The sequence below is a fragment of the Melitaea cinxia genome, chromosome 4 (genome assembly GCF_905220565.1).
Source record: "Melitaea cinxia chromosome 4, ilMelCinx1.1, whole genome shotgun sequence".
NCBI classification, from domain to species: Eukaryota; Metazoa; Arthropoda; class Insecta; order Lepidoptera; family Nymphalidae; genus Melitaea; species Melitaea cinxia.
In genome coordinates, this window is record NC_059397.1 from 13,888,984 (window position 1) to 13,916,224 (window position 27,241).

The following is a 27,241-nucleotide window of genomic DNA, read 5'->3' on the forward strand; positions in this document are numbered from 1 at the left end:
TGTTTTGAAAGAAATATTTGACATTAATATCCTTCAATAAGCCGAGTTACCAACTCCTTTAGAAGAGGTTTTGTCCAACAGTTGGATATTTATAGCCAGTTACAGTAAAATGGTTATAGTGTCTTATATAGAAGTTGTACAAATGTGTACTAAGCCCACATATACAATTATATATACAACATGCGTATATAATATATAATCTACTAATCACTAATATAATTTACTAACATTCGAAAAAGTCTTTATTTGGACTTTACCTACAGCAAGTACACCAATTGAGCGCTGTACTTAATATGTTGATTTTGCCGACGATTTTAAAGTTAACAGATAATAGAAAAAAGATAAATAAAAAAAAAAAAACGAAAAAAAAAACCACAAAGTAGCAAAATTTGTTATTGAATACAAATGTTCAAGGGTTGAGATTAGCATATTTAATATGGTATTTTTATAATTATTACTACACCCTGTCAAAACTTTTATATTATCTATTAAAAGCTAAGAATATTTTTAAAAAAATTATAAAGATCGCAATATTATTTTTAAAATTACAATATACCCTCATAGAGCAATATATCCCATACACTCAATACTGACAGATGATTCCTTAAATATACATAAACACCAAAAATGCATATGAAGGGAATAGTACAACATTTTTTACACCAAGAGTGTGCATTACATTCAAAACATGACTAGACTTGTTTTCATTATAATATTAATATAGACATCAATATTATTAATTAAAACAATCAACTTGTGCCCGTTAAATGCATGTATTAAAACATTAAATCACTATATAAAATAAATGCTTATCATTTAACTGAGATTAAACGTAAAACAGTCGAACTCGTGACTTCGTTATCAAAATATCTCCGTCGAAGAATTTCGTTTCAATTACGACATTTCCACTGAAATGAAATAAAATAAAAAATGTTTTATTATGGTTACACTAAATGTAATAACGAGGGGTCAGATGCCTTGATGCATAAACAACCTATAAAAACCTCTGCCTACCCAAGTGAAATCAAAAATGTTAAGGAAACTGTACGGTCCAGCCGCACATAAACATCGCCCAATCAGCATTTTACACTAGTTGCAATTTATTCATCATTACAGCCTATACAGTCCACTGCTGGACATAGGCCTCCACAAGTTTACGCCACAAATAACGTGAACTCATGTGTTTTGCCCATAGTCACCACGCTGGGCAGGCGGGTTGGTCACCGCAGTACTGGCTTTGTCGCACCGAAGACGCTGCTGCCCGTCTTCGGCCTGTGTATTTTAAAGCCAGCAGTTGGATGGTTATCCCGCCATCGGTCGGCTTCTTAAGTTCCAAGGTGGTTGTGGAACCTTGTTATCCCTTAGTCGCCTCTTACGACACCCACGGGAAGAGAGGGGGTGGCTAAATTCTTTAGTGCCGTAGCCACACAGCACTGCAATTTATTAGCTACATAAAATCAGTTCACGTATCATCATCATACAGCGCGTTTGTGAATTCACTTATAGCAATTAAATATTACAAAATATATTTACATTTTTACTTTTATTTTTACACGTTATATTTATATCAGCAAATCAAGTGTAACATACAGAAACATTCAGATCTTTAATGTGATATTAATTATTATTTCACAGCTTAATTCTAGCGATTTACATTAACATAGTATTGTAGTAAGCGCCACCTACTGTCAGCCTTGTACGGTAGCTTAAGATCACTTTTTTTAAATGTAGACAGCAGGGGCGGCTCGTCCTAAAGAGCGCTGGTGCAGTGCACTCCTACTCCAAATATAATCACCTGTGTAATTTTAAATCCTATATTTCTTTATATTAAGGACTATACTATACTACATTAAATTATTTCTATTCTGATATGCCTATACAATAGTGTATTATATTACGTACATTTGGCATTAAGTTGTACGACTGAAGCGCCAGTGATTGCGTTAGAATGAAACGAAGTTTATTACGATTCCTAGCACTATATTCAATGAGTGCGAAAGAGACAGGAAGACACTAAGTAAAAGATTTTCAGTCGCTCAGCGCGACGTTTTAGTTCCGCCGGGCGTCTTGCGGGGACAGGCGGCTTGCGGGGTGTGTCAAGCGCTGCGGGGATAAGATGCGCTGTTGCCGTTCTTATGTATACAAACAAACGTGTCGGCTTTCTCAGTTATATAGCAGTTATTTATTTTTATTAGTCCAAAAAACCGACCACAAAGGTTTAAATACAGACATATAAAGTAAAGTACAAAGTGTATGTATGTACAATTAAGTCTACTTACTAAAACAGGTAACTTAACTATTCAATATAAAAAAGGGAAAATTCATTACAATAGAAACTTCAAAATACTGTAAAGCAATGTACGATCTAAACACTGAGCTCATTATACAGCTTATTTTTTTTTAGATATGTATAACGTCTCTTTCTATTTGCGAAAAACTGCAGTCTGTACAATGGACTATGTCTACCAAGATTACTTTTTATTCTGGGCAAACTAAATGTCTTACGGTTATATGTAAGCGGCAACCCTGCCTCTTCCTTACCATTTTATAGTAAGAAAGACGAGCTTCATATGTAAACAATTCTTTCTACTTGAAGTCTCCGTAAGCTAGATGGAAAAAGAAACCCCTTTTGGATTCTTTCAATTCTATCGGAATAAACTAGATAACCCGGGCTCCACACAACACTCAAGAAGGCTACGGACAATACAGATAGAAACTAGTATCGATAAATTGAAATTGTTGAACATTTTCATCTGTCTGTAAACTAGCCCCGATAATTTAGAAGCTTTGGTCGTAACGTTTTCAATATGTTTGCGAAAACTTAAAGTTGAATCTATTATAACGCCAAGATCCCTTATACAGTCAACTTCGGTAAGGTCTATATTGTTTATTTTGTAAGCGTAGTTAAACCGGTGTCTCTTATTTTTAGTATGAATTTTATATTGTAACATTTATCAATGTTTATAATTATCATTACAGCCTATACAGTCCACAGCTGGACATAGGCCTCCGCAAGTTTACGCCAAAAATAACGTGAACTCATGTGTTTTGCCATGCCATTAGTCAGTCACCACGCTGGGCAGGCGGGTTGGTGACCGCAGTACTGGCTTATTCGCACCGAAGACGCTGCTGCCCGTCTTCGGCCTGTGTATTTCAAAGCCAGCAGTTGGATGGTTATCCCGCCATCGGTCGGCATCTTAAGTTCCAAGGTGGTTGTGGAACCTTGTTATCCCTTAGTCGCTTCTTACGACACCCACGGGAAGAGAGGGGGTGGCTAAATTCTTTAGTGCCACACAGCATTTATCAATGTTTAAAGACATGCCATTTCTGATGCACCAGGAATTAACGGCATCTATGTCACTCTGTAGTGCACGTATATCATGCTAGCAGTTAATAAATCTTTAAATCGTCAGCAAACAGTTTCATTTTAGAATGTAAACAATGTGTTAAGTCTTTAATAAAAATTAAGAAGAGAGTGGGACCAAGATGCGAACCCCGTGGGACACCGGATGCTACTTATAAGTTACAAGTTGTAACGGTGTACGGTGTGCTTTTAAATAAGAAATAAAAATAATTTGTGCGCGACATTTTGTGTTAAAAATGGAACAAAACAGTGTATTTTTTATAAAAAATTGTGAAAAGACTCAAAATGTGCCTCGAACTGAAATTGTACTTACTACTTACTCAAACATGTAGTACGAAAACTAAATATTTTACGCTAGTTTTTAAATCCGAACAATATTTCGAAGACCTTTGGTTGTGTAGATGTGAAGAAGGCAATGACGCCGCGTTGGCGCAAAGGTCACAGCATGGATTAAAAATCGTCTTTAACTTAATAAAATAATAATAGGACACACATTGTAAATTATTATTATATAAGAACTACCAACACGCGTTGGCGCAACGGTCACAGCACTGGTTTGTGGCTGTTGCGCTGGCGGTTGCGGTTTCGATCCCCGCACATGATAAACATTTGTATTGGCCATACAGGTGTTTGCCGTGGTCTGGGTGTTTGTGCAGTCCTTGTGGGTCTCCCCACCGTGCCTCGGAGAATACGTTAAGCCATCGGTCCCGGTTGTTATCATGTAAACCTGATAGCGATCGTTACTCATAGTAGGGAATATATCCGCCAACCCGCATTGGAGCAGCGTGGTGGATTAAGCTCTGATCCTTCTCCTACATGGGGAAAGAGGCCTATGCCTCTATAGATCATGTATCTGGACGATCAGGATAAATTGAAGCATGCCAGATCCGGCAAGCTCTATCAGGACCAGGTCTGGTCCAGACAAGGATAGCCTGATGTAAAATATAATCAAGTATGGTAAGGCATACTGGATCTGGACCCAATCCGGTCCAGATAAAGACAACCTAATGTAAAATATAATCAAGTATGGTAAGGCATACTGGATCAGGACCCGGGAGTGATAGCGATCGTTACTCATAGTAGGGAATATATCCGCCAACCCGCATTGGAGTAGCGTGGTGGATTAAGCTCTGATCCTTCTCCTACATGGGGAAAGAGGCCTATGCCCAGTAGTGGGATATTACAGGCTAAAGCGAAGAAAGCAATAAATGATTTTGTTTTCCATATCTGGTGTTTGGAGCTGGCGAATCTGCATGGACGGAATAGAGTTTCTATACAAATAAATCAATGGTAAGCTCTAGTTTTTCGTGTATTTTTTTATGTGAATCTCTATCAAAAAATGTCACGAGCCGCCTCTGGTAGGCAGCACAGTTATTATTAAGTCACTGTTCGTTCTCATTGTGCGTGGAATGGAGAGGTGCAACAGTAAACAACGAGGATATAAGATGAATTTTTAAGAATTTGGAGACTAATTTAAAAAGACGTGTTTTTTATATATAAATGTAAGCTGATATTTTAATACAAAGATGTGACGTTGACACTTTCCACCTACCACAATGTGTGGGTACACGTTGTGGGTCTAGCCCTCGAGTTTTGATGTAGACTTATATTCCCAATTTGCACATATGGGGTTGTAGTTGACAATGAAAGATGCAAGATTCGCCTCCTCCGTCATCAGAGCTGGCGCAAGTAAGTCATTCTGGCTTCCAACTTTTAGATATGCCGCGCGCTATCTCACTACTTACGGAAACTCCATCTGTATCGCATCGGGAATCGAATCCAGATACAAATCCAGGGTATTTGACGGAAGCTGATCCAGTGTCGAACCAAAAGGATCGTGCTCTTGACGAGAACATCCTAGAAATTCTAGACGATGTACCTACATAAGAAACCATTTAAGGTAAAAATATACATAAAGACTGGCTGCTAGGTCGTAACAAATCCTCAAGCACTATCCTCTTAGGGAAGTTATTACTTGTAAAAAAAATTACAGATAAATATATTCGATTCCCGGTATTTTAAATCCGGAAGCAAAAGTGACAGTGCCTGAAATACTGACTCAAAGAGACACTACCATGTTACAAAAACAAAATTATTTGGAATTGCTGTGGTTGCGTTTTTCTTAAAGTTTCTGAACTTTTGAAACTTTTAGAGCCTTTGAGTATCAGATATATCAGGTCATGGGATCAAAGATAATCTGTAATATACGCCGCGTTGCTACTATCGATACAATTAAAAATAGTGTAAGATGGAGTCATTCGTCATTAGTCTTTGCTTTGATTTTATAATAGAGAAAATTATGACGAAGCAATATTGGGTTACATTCTAGTAAGCTGTACCTAATAAATTGATTATATTTTGTATTGAATGTCAGTTTATTTTCTACATTCTGTCACATTCATTTAAATATATATATATATATGTAGGCATTTCATTTTATGGAATGTACCTTTAAACATCCTACACTATGTTAGTGTAAATCGCTAGAATGAAGCTGTGAAACATGATATTTGATATAATGCACTAGTACAGATTGTAGCTTTAAAATAATTTGAAAAAAAAAACCAGTAAAACTGAATCAGTAACATTACTGTATTAATATCTTAATATATATTATATTACGCGTCGCGTTCTTTGTCCGCGATGAACTCCCTAAACTACTAAACCGATTTTAAACAAATTTGCACACCGTGTGCAGTTTGATTCAACTCGAAAGATAGGCTATATATTTTATTTAGATATAAATAATTATTATATTCACCAAAATAAAATAAAAGGCGGTACCTACGAAGTTCGTCAGACCAGCTATTTGTTTAGAAATATTTGGTTCTAAGTATATTATCTATAATTAAGTATTTAGTGATTTAAAAATACACAACTATAAGTGATATACTTGTATATGATGATATACTTGTATATGATGATATACATGAACTAATATTTTCAAAATCTTATATTTTTTATAGTCTAAGGTCTAAAGGCGTACCTACCCTCAACTGTTCGGTTTCTATTTGATCTACTAAATGAAGACTATATCACATTAAAACTGAGTAGGTACAGAATCAATTAAAATTGACAAATCAATTGATATTTAACACTACTCAGAGCAGTGAAGAATTGAACAGAATTAGGTCTATAGACCTTGTATTGATATTTATCATTGATAATTTATTACTCTAAAATGGGCAAAGAAAATAGAATATAAAGATTTTTTTTCCTAAAAGCTTACTTTAACACATTAGCTGGCATCATCTGTGACTCGGGTGCCGACTCTATGATAGACTGCCAGGTGTTGGTAGAATTAGGGATCACGTAGCCAAACTCGAAGAACCATTCCTCTAAACATCTTCCTTTGAATAATATTTTCTGAAATGTGGAAAAAAATAGGTTTTTAAATATAATTCTTTTGTGTAAAGCAATGAGGATTAACATGAGCTGTGCTAGAAATATTATCAGTATTTATAACAAGTCATCATCGGTATAAAGAGAAAGAGTTTACTAGTCGCGACACACTGATGTATTTTAGTACCTTTTAACTGTATTGAATACAAATAAGTATTTACTAGAACTTTATTACATATTGTTTCACATGCTAACACAGCATTTAAATGTTTGTAAACTATCCCTATGGATTTTATTTATGAAGTTTTTTGATAAAAAGACACACCATCAACAAAATTCGAAGACGCGGAACGGTCACAGCACTTGGTTTAAGTTTGTATTGACCATAAAGATGTTTGCCGTGGTTTGGACGTCCATGCTTGTGTATTGTGTATTTCCGGACCCCCAGCACGGGAGTTAATTCTAGTAAGGACCGTTGAATATCAGTAACCATTAATTTTTAAGAAATGTAGTGAAAATGAACAGAAATGCACAGAAAAACACAGCCAAATATCTGGGAATGCATTTGGTCAGAAGACTTACTTGGAACGATCATATCAAAGGAAAAAGAGGAACATGCGAAGAGAAAACTGGGAGATCTGTATTGGCTTATCTTATATATATAAAATTCGCGTGTCACAATGTTAGTTAAAATACACGTCCGAAACGGCTGAACCGATTTTTATGAAATTTTGTGTCAATATCGGGAGAATCGGCCAACATCTATTTTTCATATCTCTAAGTTATAAGAGGGGGGGGGGGGAGGATTAAGAGGGTTAATAACATACGGGTACAAAAAAGACTATACGAACACAAGAATAAACTGGTCACATATATAGGCTTAAGAGGCATAGGTTGACTTTTATTTAAAATACATACAAAATAAAAATAAAAAATAAAATAAAATATAATACTTGCGGCAAGACTCATTCATAGGAGTGGAGATCAGAGATTCATAAGATTTAAATCAATGGAGTTATCAATCCATAAAAGAAACGAATAGAATCTGAGAGAAATCTGATTATAGCAAATAGCTGATCGCAGATAGATTGATGATTAAAAAAAAAAATTAAAATATTTTCTTGTTAAGTTTATAACTTTTAATTTGTAATCAAGGTTTTCTAACCTGTTCCAAACGAAATTTGTCCATTGATTCTACCGAGCTGAAGTTCATCTCCCGAGACACAACTCTACACTTGAGAATACGTTTCGGCACTCGAGCCTCATGTTCCACATCCGGGTTTGACATGTCTTCATTGTGCTGCCACAGAACTTTACCTATAACATTTAAAATAAAAGAAAAACATAAACAATTAAAAATAATAAGTATTCATAATAATCCTTACTAATATTATAAATGTGAAGGTACGTTTGTTTGTTACGCTTTCAAGCAAAAACTACTTAACCGAACATCATGAAACTTTGTACACATATTCTTGGAGGTATTAGAAGTAACATAGGATACTTTTTGGAGCGAAGCCGCGGGTTAAAGCTAGTAATAAATAAATAAATCTACAGCGTACACAGAAATATGTCTGTTCCTAAGGTAAGCAACTTAATGCTTGTGTTGTAGGTTACAGCCAATCGATATATACACATTGTTTTTTATAAGCATACATTAAAATAATATTTAAAGAAATATTACTATTACACCCAGACTCAGGGCAGAAATCAAACCACCCGGAACAGAAAGTAGGGTCACTACAAACTGCGCTAATGGGCTAGTCAAAAAATGCATGTCAATGTTTTGGTTTTGTATTAAAAGTGATGGTTGCTCTAATGTTCATGCATATGATTCTATCTCGGGATAAATTAGATAAATTAATCTATATCAATTTATCTAATTCAATATTAAATCTAATCTAATTCAATAATTAAATCTAACTTATGCTGTTTTTTTTTTTTTTGATATACTTTTATTTCATATTTACTATTTGATTATTACATGTTGTGATTACCTTTAAAAAGAAATACAATTAAACTTCTGTAATCAGTTGTGTAAAATAATTCTTTTGTTTTTATTGTTGTAATTTCTGTTGGTTATCCTAATAAATAAATAAATAAATGTTTGTATAGGTCACAGGTTTGCATTATGTCAAAATCTTGACAAATGTTTGTTTAGGTCATACGTTTATATTATTAAAATCGAATTATTTTCCATCACAGAAGAACATCTCTGTTCATCTAAACTCAGATGCACAATTAACCGGCCACCTATCTAAATTGCGATATTTTTTTAAATGTTTTCAACTCAACTTGCACTTTGAGTGCTAGTCGCAACTTTATAAATTGGTATACCTACAATAAACAAAGCAATCGCACACTCTTTTTGTTTGATTTTGTACTTTTTATTCAACAATAATAAATTTAATCGTAATTTGATATTCCAGCTTCACATTTTGTAAGAGGGATACATTAGTTTTAAAATGTTGTGATGCCATTCCTTCAATTTAAATCAAGGGTACCGTGATTTCATTTAAACTAAAAAATGCCGCATGGACGCAGTTGGCACAACCAGGAATGTGGCACTTGCGGACACTAGGTTTAGCCAGTGTTCAGCAATGACCATGTTCATCTTGGAATTCTGATCTAAACCTGATTGACCATGTATGGAACCTCAAAAGATGGATTCGGAGTCGTACAACGAATCTTACAACTATGAGCCCCGATGCAAAATAGATCGTCTAGTGTGAAATTTTCTCTGTGAGATTTTTTTCTAACTTAATTATTTTTGTATATCTATGTTGTTCTACTATCGCATGTCGCGTTACTTATGCCATTTTTTACTTATGAACCAATAAACTATTTTAGCTTTTTAAATTTATACATATCCTGTTTTAAATTCGAAGAAGTTATAAGCAAAATCGTTCGTCTAATTGTTAATCGATGCAAAAGAGTTCGTCTATCGGTGATTACTCCTTCTTTGTATAATTATGTTGCATAATTTAAATTTTTAAAATTCTGTGTCATTTGTCAAGTGAGACAGTATAAATTCTGAAAATTTCAGTTTTTTCATTAGTTTTCAAATAACAATGGGTCGTGGCAAACCCGTGTGTGAAGAGCTTTGAAAGCGAATAGTTTGTGGGGTCGCTGCTGGCAAATCACGTTACCAAATATCTAAACACTTGACACTTCCCAGGTCTACAGTCCAATTTAGCATTCAGCACTATAAAAACAATAGAACGACTTCTTGTTTGAAGAAAACTGATCGACCACGCATCACAACTTCAGCAGAAAAGAGAATCCTACAGAAAATCATGAAAAATAATCGTCGTGCGCGAGCTGGAAATTCACGGTGCAATGGAAGGACATGATTCACAAAGACGTCTCAGTTGATACTTGCAAAAGAGTCCTAAAGAGAATGGGTTAAGGATTTTACACCGCTAAGAAGAAACCACTGACTGCTGTACAAAAGAATCATTTAAATTGGACTTCCGATCAGTGGCGTAGTATCATTTGGAGTGACGAGTCCAAATTTGAAGTGACAGTCGGCGATAAAAGGAAAAAAGTGATTCGGAACAAAAATAAGACATTTCATACTGATTGTCTCAAACGCAAAGTGAAGTTTCCGGCGTCTCTTATGATATGGGGCTGCATGTCTGCACAAGGTCTTGGTCGTGTGCAGTTTGTGGATGGTTCTATCAATTCTGCAAGGTATCAAAATCTTTTGGAAATTTACTGCCCTCTATTCCGTAACTCAAGCATCAAGATTCTTTCATTTTTCAACAGAATGGTGCTTCCTGCCATACTGCAAGGACAACAAAGACGTGGCTACTGGCGAAAAGCTAGGGATGCTTGCAATCGAATAGCCATCTAACAGTCCGGACTTGTCGCCGATCGAAACCCTATGGTGGAAAATGAAAAAAGTTCTCCGAAAAAATCCATCAAGATCGAAGAGCGACTTAAAGGCTAAACTCTTGGCTGTCTGGGAGTCAATTACTCCTGAGGAGTGTGCAGCGTTGGTTGCAACCATGCCTCTTGAGAGCAAAGGCGACACAACTAAGTGGTAGACGAAATATTTTGCGTGAGTGACAAGGGTAGACGAATACTTTTGCGTTGTTTTTTTGAATATTTTTTAAATTTATGTTATGTAAAGTCATGAAAGAATTTCAGTTATGTTAAAATAAACTTTAAAATGTTCTTCAAATAGTGGTTTACTTTTTATTAAATGTCTTAATTATTTTACCAATATTTACTTTCTATATTTTACGCTTTGCACTACTTTCCATACTAGACGAACTATTTTTGCATCGGGGCTCATATGTGAGTGGCAGAAGATTCCACAAAGTGACACCCAAGACAATGGACTGGCTTCCAAAGCGATTGCAGGTGTTCATTTAAGACATAGAAGGAAATGCACACTATTAAAATCAATAAATTATTTCACAATTTTATTTTAAATTAATATTTTACTGATTTTTTTTACCTTTTAAAAACTTCCAAATATTTAATTTGTTTTTGCAAAGTTTGTGAAATGTTATATTATAATAAACAAAATTAAATTCGCATAGAATTTTGAAGAAACCGAAAAAAGGTAGGTTGCTGTTTAATTGTACCACTTTATGGCTATAAACATTATAACAAACCAGCTTACAATCACAAACACCCAAAAGACGAAAAAAGCTTTGTGACAACCTTACTATTAACATTAAAATTAGTGGGTACATTTGCATTTTACTGTTATTATTTTTATGCTTTAATAATCTATGTTTGAAAAACTTACCACTGTCCACATCTCGTAGATTCATATAATTGCTGTAACAGAAATATTCAAAATCAAATTCAAAATTGACTTTATTCAAATAGGCCCGCCCCATGAACACTTTCGAATCATCATTTTACAAATTAAAACTTTAATGATATTATTATGTTTGTAAAAGTAAAGCTACCATCGAGTCGGAATGTAGATTCTGCAGAGAAGAATCAACAAGACACTTCACAGTTACTCTTTTGAAAATGATATATAAACTTTACACTAGTACAAAATTAGTAATATCTTGCATGAAATGAATACAGTAGCAACTATGTAATCCTGCACTGAATAATACACTTTATTTATTACATTATCATAAAGTAAGATAGAAATATTGATAAAACTATTATAAAAACTATAAAACAAAGAAAAAGATTTCATAGGTGTAAGTTTTAAACATTTCGTAAATTCATATTTTTTATTATTTATCAATAAAATATTTAGAGCATTTTTTAATAGCAAAAAGAGATGATCCCTATGGTTTTTGGTGACTTTTTTAGTAACTGTTTAACGATCGATTGATGTGTAGCAACAAGTGATATGTAGCTTAAATTGCTGTTAATTGTTACTGTTTTAATATACTGGTACATTATTTAAATCAGCTCTTAGTTATTATTAACTGATATCAAAAAAGGAGGAGGTTTACAATTCAACTATATATTGCTTAAGATTTGTTAAACAATGTCGATAATTGCTATTCTGGTCCCCTTTATATTAGATTGAGATTACACAAGAACTTTTTAAGTTATATTATAATAATACATGTTATAATTATGTGTAATTGACTGTTTTATTAACTACCTACGTTGCATTACTTGATCATAATTTTTGGTTTGTGAGCAAATGCAATTATCATTATTTAGCAACTCTTTAGGTGTAGCAATTTGAGTAGTTGGCTACCAACATGTGATTAATCGCTTGATTCACGCTCAATGAAGCATTTGAACACAAAGTGGAAATTAATTTAGCCGGATACCAGATACCGGAAATTCCGCCATTCATGTAGGCGGATAGCCAGATATTCGCCAAATATATACCTATAAAGAAACACATTATAATGGAACATTGCTGTTTAGATCCAGGTTGTTATCATAGGGACCTGAAAACACTGGCATAGTCACCACACATTATTGCAATATTTTGCTTCAGCCTGTAACATCCTCCTGCTGGGCATGGGCCTCTTTCCCCGTGTAGGAGAAAGACCAGTATGTACCAAGTATTGAAAGCTTACATTTGAAATCCATCAAGTATTGATTTTGTTCGTTCTTCAACAGATTGTTCAAGCGGCTGAAGCTCCGTCATTTTTCTAATACAAGGTAAAAAATTGTGAAAATATATGCCTAGAAATATGTTTGCTTACAGAATTTGGATAACGTAACTAAAACACTAAAGAACGAATTAAACCGTGCACAGAAGTTAATTTTTTAAAACAATAAAGTTACAGTATGTGTTTACAAAAACCTGATCTTAGCTACAATCTTGCTACAATCTCAGATTTTACAAACTTACAAACATAAGGTGAGACGGTGACACCTTGGTGACAACTGACACTTCATCGTGTGTTATTGTTTCCCAAAAATAGTTATCCCCACGACTAAAGTCAAAAACTCCTAAAACGGGTTAAGCCACTTTGAAAAGAATATTTTAAGAAAAAATAAAACAACAAACTAATAATAACTAGTTATAAGTAGTATTTTAGAATGTATTTTTTTAATATTCTTTACAGATATAATAAACTACTAAACGAAATAAGAAAATTAAAACAATATAATATATTTGCAGTATATTGTGTGAACAAACAATCAACAACAATGTAAGGTAACACAAGACAGTTATCGGGGGGAGGGGGGATGGTGATGGACTTCTTAGCATTAAATGATTTCATCGTGCGGGTGCCGGGTCCATCGTATGACAGAGGGAGAAACTCAGAGCAGTTCCTAGGACTTGCGACCTAGGTGAAGGTTTAAGGAGGCCCCCTTTGAGACACAAAATTAATTATTTGAAATAGTCTAGGATAAGCTACTAGCAGGATACAACAAGTACATCATGATAAGCCAGAGCCAAGACCTTAGCCGCGGTTGCTCCGGTCGTTTTATACACGTCAGAATGACTCGAGTAATAGAATGAGTGAGGGTAGGTGAGTATCGAACAATGCGCTAGGTGGCGCGATCGGTGCACCTGTTGTTTATAAATTCCTTACTAATTGCCTACGACAGCGCAGGTGCCGACAAATATAAAAAATAAACCAATAAAAAAATTCAATCACAACAAATACCTACTTATAAATTTGCTCATTATTTTATTAAAATACACACAATGAAACGAAAATAAAAACCACATCTTACTTGAAATTGATAATACTCGAAATAACTATTAAGCAAATAAACAAACTTGTCTGTTTAGTGCTGCTCTTTTTTGAGTTATTGAGTATCTTATTCAATACAGTATCTTTATGTACCATACTATGCTCATAAATTGAACTGATATGCTCTTGAGGAAACAAAATTCTTTAAACCTAACTCATATATAACTCATTACATCAAATACAATTCCGCTTTTTATTTACTTACAGCTAAAAAAAAATTAACGTTGTAGGATATGGATTACGCATTTTAAATAATGCAGTATTTGAATGCAATGTGAATGAAAAATAATGCTGCTTTCAAGTAGTGTTATATTCTTGTTGTTAGTAAGGTAGCCATTGCTCTTGGGTAAGGGTCAGAGATAGGATCACCAACGTGCTTGCAAAGCTTCTGGTATTGTAAGCGTCATTAACCTACGGTAATTCCTAACTATTAGGTGGCCATATACTTGTTTGTCGACTTAATTGTTTAAAAAAATTATTATAACATGACCGCTTACTTACTCCCAAAATTTGGAAAAAAATTGCTAAGCTAGAAACCCACTTTTAATTTCTCGCAACAGATAAAAACAAATAAATATTCTGTACTTTGAAAAGTTTGAAAGATATTTTCATTTCAGTGAATTTTAATATTTTAATTAAAAATATTACGTCATAAAAAATAAATAAATAATTTACGAGCCACTAACAATATCACTTAGGGCCTGTTTTACCAGAAGTGGAAAAAGCTATTTGACGGATAACGATACAAATAAAATTTTGTGATTAATATTTGCGAATAGAAATATCTCATAAATATAGTAGAATTCGATATTAAAAAAGAATAAGGAATAAAAAACTTTACTGTCAGATGCCGTCATCCGTCCAATTACCAATAGCTTGAATCAGGCCCTTATGTACACCTTACTGACTTTGATGAATAATATGACACAAAAAATGTTAAACAGAACGCAGTTATGAAATATATGCTTCCATTTACGGTAATTTGAAATTTATGAATTTTATTATGATGCAGTTTTATTATAACAAGATTAAAAAATTCTAAATTATTATAAAGAATTTGAGAAGTTTTTTATTTTGTTTACTAAATTATGTTTATTTTTTACTTTACTTTTATTATGTGTCATTGTCTTAGATTAAATATTCATCATTTTTGCGAAATATGAATTGCGTAAAACTACACGCAGTTACAAAATGGTTGACAGATTGTAAAATGAGAACAATTGGGGCTGTATGGATTATAGTCCTTTGCCTTTCCCTATTGGGGATAAACTTTAAAACAACTGAGAACAATTGGTATTTTTTTGTGTACCTGCCTAATTTGTTTTGTAAAAACATTGTTTTAAAATTTGAGCAAATAACGAATGTTTGGTCCAGTGTCATTACGTTATATATATTAGACGATTAGAAGCTATTAAGAACATATAATCATTTATTTCTATGAACTCAAAAAGCGAAACTGACGAAGCTTCAAGGTAAATAAATTTGTCATTTTTTATTTTCTTTATTTATTCAAAATCTTAAACGTTTCATACATATCGTAGTGACTTAATCAAAGTATGCCTATTAACATTGTTTATTTTATGCGTAGCTGATACAAATCATTCGAGGTTATGCATTACTTGCCAATTTTGATCTTTGTTGACAACGATCGCAAATCACACGAGACCTTGGCTTAAATTTTACTTTTTCAGGGGGAGCGAAGCATCATCGTCGAATAATAGTGCGACCCCAAATAATTCCAAGGATCATTCGTCAGTAGGTTTATGCGCCGGTTCAGGCTCGAGCAATCCTCACATTATGAAACGTGCGGCTGCGAGACAATTGATTGAGAGATATTTTTACCAGTTGCTAGATGGTTGCGGCAACCCTAACTGTGACAACAAATATTGTGCTTCAAGCGGAGAGGTCATCTTGGTCTTTTAAAATATTTTTTTTTATTATTAACAAGTAGAGTTAACTTAATTAGTGGGTTAATTTAATAAACAATTAAGAAACCATTTAAGATTGTATTGCAAACAGTATTTATTAGTTAAACTTAATGGCTTTAAATCATTTTACCCAAAGACCTATAACATCATAATGAATTAAGACTAGTCAAAATACATATTATAAACACTTATCGGATATAGGTTAAGAATATATGTGCATTATTTTAGGCAAGAAATTTAACACCAAATGAAGCAGCAGCGGAGGCAATCAAACTTTTCTATAAAGAAGCTCAATTGTGTGACACTCTTCCTAACAAAGTTCCGAGGACAGAAGCAAGTACATGTGATTCCAGCGCTAGGTAAGCTCAGCATTGCCTTATTTTAACAGTGTGATGACAGTAAAACATAGTGTTTTAAATTAAATATACTAATAAAAGGCTTTAATATAATTATCTTAAATTTAGTATAAATGTAAATTTGTAGTGTCTGTTTATGTCATAATTTAGTACCAGATTTATTGCACACGTTTGTATTTATATCTGGGTCTGGGTATCTGAGTCTGGGTGTAATATTCGTATTTATATATCTACATATGTAATATTTCTGTGTATATTTAGCTATAATAGTCGGTTGTTACCTATACAGAAGCATTAAGTTGCTTATCATGGGAGCAGACGTTTGTATGTATGCTATAAGATATTTATTTATTTATTTATTTAATATATGTTTATTTAAATTCAATATCAAGAATTTACTATTACAAGTAAAGTTATAAGAACACAATTTTGTTTCAGCACAAAAAATTCTAACGTAAAAGACAAATCTAGCGGAGAAAATAAGGAATCTGATTCGGCGTCGTGTAGCGTATCTGCATATAACAAGGCAGATAAACCTGAAACTAGTCATAATATATCGCACGGGGAAAGTGAAAAGGTTATTTATGATAGTAAGTATTCTATTAACACATACACACATACTTAACGTGTAATGTTTTCCTGGTAGAAAAACAAAATTAATTAATTTATGCTAATTTTAAAGTTGAAAAGTATGACGCATTTTTTATTAACCGACTTCCAAAAAAGGATGAGGTTCTCAATTCGACTGTAATTTTTTTTTTTATGTATGTTACATCAGAACTTCACCGGGTAGACCGATTTCAACAAACTTTTTTTAATCGAAAGGTGGTGTGTGTCAATTGGTCCCATTTAAATTTATTTGAGATCTAACAACTACTTTTTGAGTTATATCTAATAATGCATTTTTACTTGACACTTTTTTCATTGACCTACGTTGTATTATACCGCATAACTTTCTACTGGATGAACCGATTTTGATAATTCTTTTTTTGTTGAAAAGGAGATATCCCTAGTTTGGTACCATGATAAGGAAACCAGGATCTAATGAAGGGATCCCAAAGAAATCGAAGGAAACTCTTGAAAATCCGCAATAACTTTACTGGGTGTACCGATTTTAATAATTTTTAATTTAATCGAAAGCTGATGTTTATCATGTGGTCACATATAAATTGTATCGAGATCTGATAACTACTTTTTTGAGTAATCTTTGATAACGCGTAGTAACTTGACTATTTTTTCATTGATCTATGTTGTATTACTCGTCGATCTAATTGAAGTTGTTTTTTTTTTTTCGTTTGCGAGCAAACACAATTATTTAAATCTAATTTATATTGAATGCCTGCAAATATAATCTAATGGGGTCTCGAATGAAAGCGCATCACGTGCACATTACAAAATAATGTGTTCAATGAAAATCGGTTGAGCACTGAAAAAACTGTGGGGGTAAAAGTGGGGAAATTACCCAATATCTGCAGATATATGTGGTGGGGAGAAACAAAATCTACATTATAATAAGTGTACCTATAAAAAGTAGAGAGTAAAAATTAAATTAAAAATTTAAGAAATAAAGTCTCCAAACCTAACAATTCAATGACAAATAGTTAAAACTAACCTAACTTTACTAAGTAACATAGATGAATTTAAAAATAAAATTAAGAAATATAAAATTACTTCAAAATGTTGCGTTTCGGATACGACCGTCAACGACGTCTGCCCAAATAATAAGGCTCGGGTAAAAGTCTTAGGTAAGTTAGGTTATATGATTAGGTTATGTGATACTAATGAAAAAATAAATATTAGGTAATAAATTAATAGGAGCGGTCCCCCAACGCGATGTATTTTTTTTAGAATTATTAATACTCGTACATACTTGGTACTTTAAGATTGAGTTTCTTTAATTATTTTTTCCTTTTTAAAGGCAACTCAGGTTATTGTCGGGTTTTTTTTTTTTAATTTTTGATTTAATTTTTATGCTACAAAAGTATTAAAAAGTTCATCACAAATTTTTTTTAAATATTTTTTTTTTTTTTTGTAAATGTTTTTGTTATTGTTTTGCTCCCAATAAAGATTGCAAATTGGTTGTTTTAACTTTACATACCCTGTACCAACATATTTCACCGTCGTTTCACTTGGTAAATTTTATCTAGTAATAAAAATATATAAATTATTACCATTAAATCTTACACAGAACTAAATTATTCAACTTAATAATGGACAAATGGTATTTAATTTCAAGAAGTTAATCATATATTTAGTTGTTCTAATGAGCATAAGTGAATAATGTTTCAACTAGCATTATATTTTACAACTTGTTAGTTTTTAGTAGAAATAGAACAGTGATAAAATTCTACCTTCCAGATGGTTCTGTGTTAACTGAAGAACGTATATACGAATTATGTGACGAGTGCCTTCAAACGAAAAATCCTGAACCTTTAATAAGAGTGTTAGGTGAAGCTTTTACACAACCCACAATATTATCAAAATGTTTTCAAAGGAAAGTCAATCAAAGTGACACTGGAAATGCTGAGAAAAAAAAATTAGGTAAGTTTCTACTTGGTTTTATAATTAATTTGTATTAAATACAGGCATGCATTGAATGAAGACTTATTATTTTATAGTCAACGTAATAGTATAAAATGCCTTCTGACTCTGATTTTATGAATGCCTTCTACCCATAAAGTAAGAAGTTTAGTTTTTTAGTACAATGATTTCTTCTATTTCTCATATAACCAATGAAAGATTACTTATAAATCTCATAAAAAATGGTAGGAAATATGTGGAAGTAAAATTATTGTTATTTATCACTTTCAAAAACGAAAAATAAACCAACACTTAATTATAATTAACCTGTGTTATTGACCAATTGCCTTGGACTTTTATTAAAAATGAATTTTAAAATACATTTTAGGCAAAGAATCAAAAGCAATGTGTTCGAGTGATCCAGATAAAGATGTGGACAGTGTAATGGGACCTGGGTTAGATGTAGCATCATGTCAACGAGCATTGCAATACCTTACCAAAGTATGTTTATCTTATATATTATTTTTTTAAACATTAATGAGCACAAAAGCTTCGACCCTGACGATTAATGAAGAATTATTATTTTAAAATGAAAGATAAAAATAATTAAAAGTACTAACACAAAAAAAAACAAATAACTTACTATCAGTACTTAATTAAACAGGTGCCATCAGAATACTATAGCTCAGCGTTTGTGATAGCACTAACAACGCTAGCAGAAAACATAGAAATTGATCTCCGAATAGCAAAAAAAATGAGCATGGAAGATGTAGTTCACTGCTTTGTAATAGCATTTGAAGTGCCCGATTTGGGTTGCAATGACTATTTGGAAATTGCATTGCCAGCTCTGTGCCATGCCGCTCAACATTTGTCAATTAAAGGTAATGTAACTTGAAGTATAAGATTTAGAGCCCTTAATTTATAGCAACATCTGTGATCTGGCAACATAAGTTGGTCTTTAATATGTAAAATACATTACAATATTATTTTGTATGTTTTAGCTCAAGCTAAATTAGCACGTCTGTGGGGACAACACTGCAAAGAAAGCCTCCGTCATATTTTGGAAACCATTCAGCAGTTAATCACATTAAGAGTTATATCAACGAATTATTCTCGAAATTTCCAAGTTCAAGATGACGATAGTGTGACTATGGCTACGAAACTAATGAAGGTGATTTTTTTTTTATTTTTCATTATGTTACAAATTCTGAACTCAATTATCAGAATCAATAATTAATATTATAGTATCTTTCTTGTTAAACTAATTGAATAGCAAACAATAGGTTTTCAAATAAATTATGATGTTATTTTATTTTATTTTATTTTGTTTTATTTGGGAAACATACAATTTTATATTACATTATTATATTATGACTAATTACAATAACTGAAATCAATAAAGTTTCCACAATTAACTAATACATACTGCAGCACTATACATTGCGCACTGCATACAGCAAAATACATTGTTTTATGCATGGGATTACTTTTGTTGTAAGGGATTACAAACTTTTTTGCTTAATACTATTTGTGAACCTGGTAAAAATAAAATACAATTAATAATTACATTTGCTTAGAGAAATTTATGATATTAGTAATAAAGAATAATTTTGACTTCTATACTTAAATATAATATTGGAAGTGTTTTTTGTTTTAACCAATGATTGCATCAATTTACAAAATGTTCTATACGTTTTAAATTGTATATAAATAGATGTTTTCTTAATTATTACAGATAGTTTATTACGCAAACATGTTAGCTGGAGTGATAGAACCAAATTTACGAGAAGAGCCAATAGTGTTAACGAATCAGTTAGATCCTTTGGGTGACGCTCTGGATCATTTGTATCCCTTGTCATCGATGAAAAATTTTAAAGGAACACAGCAAGATGATCCCTTGGGTAAGGGCATTAATAACTGTTATGTTTAAGTTAATTATTTTAAAAATTATTGCCATCAACCATCAAATTTTAATAACTTTCTGAAAACCAAGGATCTTAAAGCAACTATTGCATATGTTTAAAAGATTTTAATGATATTTCAAATTTGAAATCGGCTTATATTTTATATATTTTCTTATTTACTTTTTATTCAGATCAATAACTAATTGAAATGTGTTTTTATTTTAGCTACGGAATTAGATATAAATGTATTAGACGTTAGGAAACCTTATTTGCCATTTGAGGAATTCTACAATGAACCTCTTAGTGATACTATAGAAATGGATATTGATTTAGCTAATTGTAAAACTGAACTAGCTAATGGTAAGTTTTATTTTAGATATATTTTACTTAACATCTGATTGTACCATTGACTATTAGTTTTGTTTATAGTATTGAATTTTTTTGTCAGTCTTCCATATCTAAATAGGATACTTAATGCCATCTAAATGCATATTTTGCAAGTCTTACAGAAGACTGCAGCCAAATGACTGTTCTCAAGTATTTTTGTTTTTGTAGTGGTAAGCTCTTGGATAGGGTTAGGGGTAGGATTTGGCAACGCACTTGTGATGCCTCTGGTGTTGCAAGCGTCTACAGGCTATGGTAGTTGCTTCACATTAGATGGGCTGTACATTTATTCACTATAATCAGACGTTAAAAACATTTTTTTTTTTTTTAAATATCATTGACTTTAGTAACTTATTAAGTTCTTTAACTTTCAGCTGGTAGAAAATTTTCTTTCCTGAAATATCCATTCGTTCTGACGCCCGCTACAAAGTCCCTCGGCCTGTACTACGAGAACCGCATCCGCATGTACTCGGAGCGGCGCGTGTCGTTGTTGCACGCCGTAGTGGGCGCCGCGCCGCCCATGCCCTTCCTGCGCCTCAAGGTGCGCCGCTCGCACATCATCGACGACGCTCTCGTCGAGGTACGTTCGCACCGCACTACCGCACTACCGCACTACCGCACTACCGCACCTAGGAACCGCATCCGCATGTACTCGGAGCGGCGCGTGTCGTTGTTGCACGCCGTAGTGGGCGCCGCGCCGCCCATGCCCTTCCTGCGCCTCAAGGTGCGCCGCTCGCACATCATCGACGACGCTCTCGTCGAGGTACGTTCGCACCGCACTACCGCACTACCGCACTACCGCACCTAGGAACCGCATCCGCATGTACTCGGAGCGGCGCGTGTCGTTGTTGCACGCCGTAGTGGGCGCCGCGCCGCCCATGCCCTTCCTGCGCCTCAAGGTGCGCCGCTCGCACATCATCGACGACGCTCTCGTCGAGGTACGTTCGCACCGCACTACCGCACTACCGCACTACCGCACCTAGGAACCGCATCCGCATGTACTCGGAGCGGCGCGTGTCGTTGTTGCACGCCGTAGTGGGCGCCGCGCCGCCCATGCCCTTCCTGCGCCTCAAGGTGCGCCGCTCGCACATCATCGACGACGCTCTCGTCGAGGTACGTTCGCACCGCACTACCGCACTACCGCACTACCGCACTACCGCACCTAGGAACCGCATCCGCATGTACTCGGAGCGGCGCGTGTCGTTGTTGCACGCCGTAGTGGGCGCCGCGCCGCCCATGCCCTTCCTGCGCCTCAAGGTGCGCCGCTCGCACATCATCGACGACGCTCTCGTCGAGGTACGTTCGCACCGCACTACCGCACTACCGCACTACCGCACTACCGCACCTAGGAACCGCATCCGCATGTACTCGGAGCGGCGCGTGTCGTTGTTGCACGCCGTAGTGGGCGCCGCGCCGCCCATGCCCTTCCTGCGCCTCAAGGTGCGCCGCTCGCACATCATCGACGACGCTCTCGTCGAGGTACGTTCGCACCGCACTACCGCACTACCGCACTACCGCACCTAGGAACCGCATCCGCATGTACTCGGAGCGGCGCGTGTCGTTGTTGCACGCCGTAGTGGGCGCCGCGCCGCCCATGCCCTTCCTGCGCCTCAAGGTGCGCCGCTCGCACATCATCGACGACGCTCTCGTCGAGGTACGTTCGCACCGCACTACCGCACTACCGCACTACCGCACTACCGCACCTAGGAACCGCATCCGCATGTACTCGGAGCGGCGCGTGTCGTTGTTGCACGCCGTAGTGGGCGCCGCGCCGCCCATGCCCTTCCTGCGCCTCAAGGTGCGCCGCTCGCACATCATCGACGACGCTCTCGTCGAGGTACGTTCGCACCGCACTACCGCACTACCGCACTACCGCACTACCGCACCTAGGAACCGCATCCGCATGTACTCGGAGCGGCGCGTGTCGTTGTTGCACGCCGTAGTGGGCGCCGCGCCGCCCATGCCCTTCCTGCGCCTCAAGGTGCGCCGCTCGCACATCATCGACGACGCTCTCGTCGAGGTACGTTCGCACCGCACTACCGCACTACCGCACTACCGCACCTAGGAACCGCATCCGCATGTACTCGGAGCGGCGCGTGTCGTTGTTGCACGCCGTAGTGGGCGCCGCGCCGCCCATGCCCTTCCTGCGCCTCAAGGTGCGCCGCTCGCACATCATCGACGACGCTCTCGTCGAGGTACGTTCGCACCGCACTACCGCACTACCGCACTACCGCACTACCGCACCTAGGAACCGCATCCGCATGTACTCGGAGCGGCGCGTGTCGTTGTTGCACGCCGTAGTGGGCGCCGCGCCGCCCATGCCCTTCCTGCGCCTCAAGGTGCGCCGCTCGCACATCATCGACGACGCTCTCGTCGAGGTACGTTCGCACCGCACTACCGCACTACCGCACTACCGCACCTAGGAACCGCATCCGCATGTACTCGGAGCGGCGCGTGTCGTTGTTGCACGCCGTAGTGGGCGCCGCGCCGCCCATGCCCTTCCTGCGCCTCAAGGTGCGCCGCTCGCACATCATCGACGACGCTCTCGTCGAGGTACGTTCGCACCGCGCTACCGCACTACCGCACTACCGCACCTAGGAACCGCATCCGCATGTACTCGGAGCGGCGCGTGTCGTTGTTGCACGCCGTAGTGGGCGCCGCGCCGCCCATGCCCTTCCTGCGCCTCAAGGTGCGCCGCTCGCACATCATCGACGACGCTCTCGTCGAGGTACGTTCGCACCGCACTACCGCACTACCGCACTACCGCACCTAGGAACCGCATCCGCATGTACTCGGAGCGGCGCGTGTCGTTGTTGCACGCCGTAGTGGGCGCCGCGCCGCCCATGCCCTTCCTGCGCCTCAAGGTGCGCCGCTCGCACATCATCGACGACGCTCTCGTCGAGGTACGTTCGCACCGCACTACCGCACTACCGCACTACCGCACCTAGGAACCGCATCCGCATGTACTCGGAACGGCACGTGAAGTGCGACAATAAAACGCTTCCTATGGATGACAGTTCCTTCTAATGTAGCCCAAATGAGTGTGTGGCCCTTATATCCATTTGTACTAACCACTATTTCTCTTAAAACCACCATTTCTCCCAAAGATACGAGCTTTTATATTATATGACCTTATTAAATAGTTCTTTCTTATTCCAAAACCACTAAAATGTAAAATATGACGATGTTATTTTAGCTGGAGATGATAGCCATGGAGCGTGCACTGGACCTCAAGAAGCAACTAGTGGTGGAGTTTGAAGGCGAGCAGGGAGTGGATGAAGGTGGCGTAAGCAAAGAGTTCTTCCAGTTGGTCGTCGAGCAGATCTTTAACGCGGACTACGGAATGTTCACGCACAGAGCCGACTCACAGACCGTCTGGTGAGTATTCATACAATGCTCCAATTTTGTTGCATAAATATTAAAGAGCCCTACTAATAGTTTGTCATTACATCACAATTGTAAATTTTTAAAGTTGGCTTTCAACTGTTTCAGTATGTAGAAACTGTCAAAAGCTTACATCGTGATTTGACTAATCGACTACTGAGTTTAGAGCGGATCTAACGGCACAGATCAGTAGGTTTTTAAATATTTGTAGAGGTAGTGGAAAACTAAGGTAGGGCACAGCAGGAAATGTTCTGCTCAAAATATGGAGCAGCCCGACTGAGGTAGGGTCGGCAACGCGTTTGCGATGCTTGTGGTGTTGCAAGGCGTTTATAAGCTGCGGTAATCGCTTATCATCAGGTGAACCGTACGCTTGATTGCCGACCTAGTTACGTAAAAAAAAAGTGAAAATCTGTTCAAACATTCGTATCCGACAATTGTACGGTATGGTGATGGTACAAGTAATACCTTTATTTAAGTCTACCAACATTGGACAAAATGGTGACAGTCTGAAAGTGTATTATTTCCTCTATTTTTATACAACTTTGGACTTTTTTTAATTCTAGGTTTAACCCCACATCGTTTGAAACGGAGGCTCAGTTCACACTCATCGGTATAGTTTTAGGACTAGCTATATATAACAATATTATATTAGCTGTTAATTTCCCCATGGTCGTGTATAGAAAGTTAATGGGGAGAAAAGGATCTTTCGAAGACTTGTCAGACTGGAATATGGTAAATTAATTTTTATATATTTCAAAATAGAATATTTTGTCTTTTTGAATGACCTTGATATCAAACATAAGTAACTAAAATATACAATTACTGTTTGTAGTAAATATATTTTAAGAATTTACATAATTAGTAGGATTATCGAAATTATTTATTGAATTTAATATAACTAACTGTTTACCTGTCTTTTCCAGACTTTATATAATGGTTTAAAGGACCTATTAGAGTATACAGGTAGTGATTTAGAAGAGGTATACTACCAAACGTTTAGGATATGTTACACAGATGTGTTCGGTAACAACATATTTCACGATCTGAAAGAGAATGGCGATGATATATTTGTAACTCAAGAAAATAAACAGGTGAGCTTGAAACAATAAGTAAATTTAATACGTTATGAGTTTTCAATGATGTAATGTTATCTAGCTATTCCAAAATATACTAAAGTTTTGTTTCATTTTCAATTTTTAAAATATGTAATTAATTCTGTTGCATATTCGTTTTTTATCTTTATAATAATAACTAATCAGTTTGATAAAGTTTGTTTTGCACTTGAAAATTAGTATTGTATAACAACATCAATATCATTTTTCAAGAATTTGTGTTTTGAACTTGCCAATCGTCTTTTAAAAAAATCCTTTATTGGCATCAAAAAAATTACAGAAATAGATCTGATGCATTTGAATTCCCTGTAAAAGAGCAAGGGGTTTCTACTTTTTACCCCACTCAAAATGAGGTGTTATATGTGTGTGACCAATGTCTGTCTGTGGCATCGTAGCTCTTTAAAGTTTCCTTACGGTGGTTCTTAGCATTTTTTTAGAGTATCAACTCTTTTTCCAAAATGAAGTAGAGCATAGTCAGCATAAAGTATAATATTATTCTGTAAAGGGTTTTATAATTTTTTAATTTTATAGTTATTGTTATCGTAATCTTAATCTTTTCTAGGAATTCGTGGACCTGTACGCAGATTTCCTACTAAACTCGTCGGTAGAGACTCAGTTCAAGGCTTTCCGGCGTGGTTTCGCGATGGTTACAGATGAGAGTCAGCTCGGTGCACTATTCCGCCCCGAGGAGGTCGAGATGCTTGTTTGCGGAAGCAAGGTTAGCCTAATTCCCCTATATGAGACGTTCTATGTTTGTTCCAGTAGCGGTTACCATGTGTTTTTTTTTACACAACTAGGTCTACAAACAAGCGTATGGCCCAACCCCACTGGTATGTGATTACCGTTGTTAACTGGTAAGTGGTTACCGTAGCCTATAGACTCTTGCAACTCCAGAACCATTTTAAGCCCGCTGCCGACCTTACCTTGATCTTAGTACGCACCGCAAAAATTTGGAATGCCCTTCCGGCTTCCGTTTTTCCAACTATAAGTATACTATGAGATACCATGTGTTACCGTGTGGACATATTCCTTTTTTTTTTTTGGTTCCATATTTTGGATTCCTCTGGCTAGAAAGCGATGTTTTTCCTATTTATAGTATTAAGTAACATAGGATATCAGACAGATTAAATAAAAATAGCTTTAAGGTTTTTTGTTATACATATTGCATTATAGGCTATAATTTAAGCATGTTTAATGTGAACATTATTAAAGTTTTGATATGGGATCTACGAATCAAAATATAGCAGGGGGTGTATTATTATTTAATGATAAAATTCAACAAAAATAAATTTTAATTACATTGCAGAACTTCGATTTCAACGAACTAGAAAAATCTACAGAATATGACGGAGGCTTCACCGCCGAATCACAGACTGTAAAAGACTTTTGGAGCATTGTTCACGGCTTATCACTAGAGGATAAGCGAAAGTTACTACAATTTACGACCGGTTCTGACAGAGTGCCGGTGGGTGGCTTGAGCCACTTAAAGCTAGTTATAGCCAGAAATGGACCGGACTGCGACCGGTTACCGGCTGCTCACACTTGCTTTAATGTCTTGCTGCTTCCCGAATACGACAGCAAAGAGAAACTACAAGATAGACTGATGAAAGCGATTAGTTACTCCAAAGGCTTCGGATTACTTTAACTTTCGTTTAAGCCCTGAACAAAACAGTAAATGCCTATTGTTGTAAAGCCACTTTTTGGCGGCTATGTATCATTAATGAATAAAGTTTGTTTTATTTATACAGATATATTTGTTTTATTCGATATTATTTCGGTCCTTTAATTAA

General features: G+C 36.2%; 2 protein-coding genes across 2 annotated transcripts; one reads left to right on the top strand and one right to left on the bottom strand.

Annotated features, from left to right (window-relative positions):
- Nucleotides 1-754: 754 nt before the first annotated feature.
- On the bottom strand, nt 755-13,038 carry LOC123670259 (retinal rod rhodopsin-sensitive cGMP 3',5'-cyclic phosphodiesterase subunit delta). Its single transcript, XM_045603768.1, has 5 exons — nt 12,730-13,038; nt 11,469-11,500; nt 7,872-8,023; nt 6,594-6,730; nt 755-908 (listed from the first exon to the last, which is right to left on the bottom strand). Exons 1-5 carry the CDS (start codon nt 12,798-12,800, stop codon nt 827-829), a joined length of 474 nt encoding a protein of 157 aa, XP_045459724.1. The 5' UTR covers nt 12,801-13,038; the 3' UTR covers nt 755-826.
- A 2,129-nt stretch (nt 13,039-15,167) lies between these two features.
- Nucleotides 15,168-27,200, top strand: LOC123670260 (ubiquitin-protein ligase E3A). Its single transcript, XM_045603770.1, has 16 exons — nt 15,168-15,335; nt 15,555-15,768; nt 16,020-16,150; nt 16,586-16,737; nt 18,506-18,688; nt 19,056-19,168; nt 19,332-19,548; nt 19,669-19,838; nt 20,403-20,568; nt 20,797-20,931; nt 21,330-21,535; nt 24,152-24,333; nt 24,903-25,071; nt 25,263-25,430; nt 26,014-26,169; nt 26,758-27,200. Exons 1-16 carry the CDS (start codon nt 15,301-15,303, stop codon nt 27,094-27,096), a joined length of 2,736 nt encoding a protein of 911 aa, XP_045459726.1. The 5' UTR covers nt 15,168-15,300; the 3' UTR covers nt 27,097-27,200.
- Nucleotides 27,201-27,241: the final 41 nt, after the last annotated feature.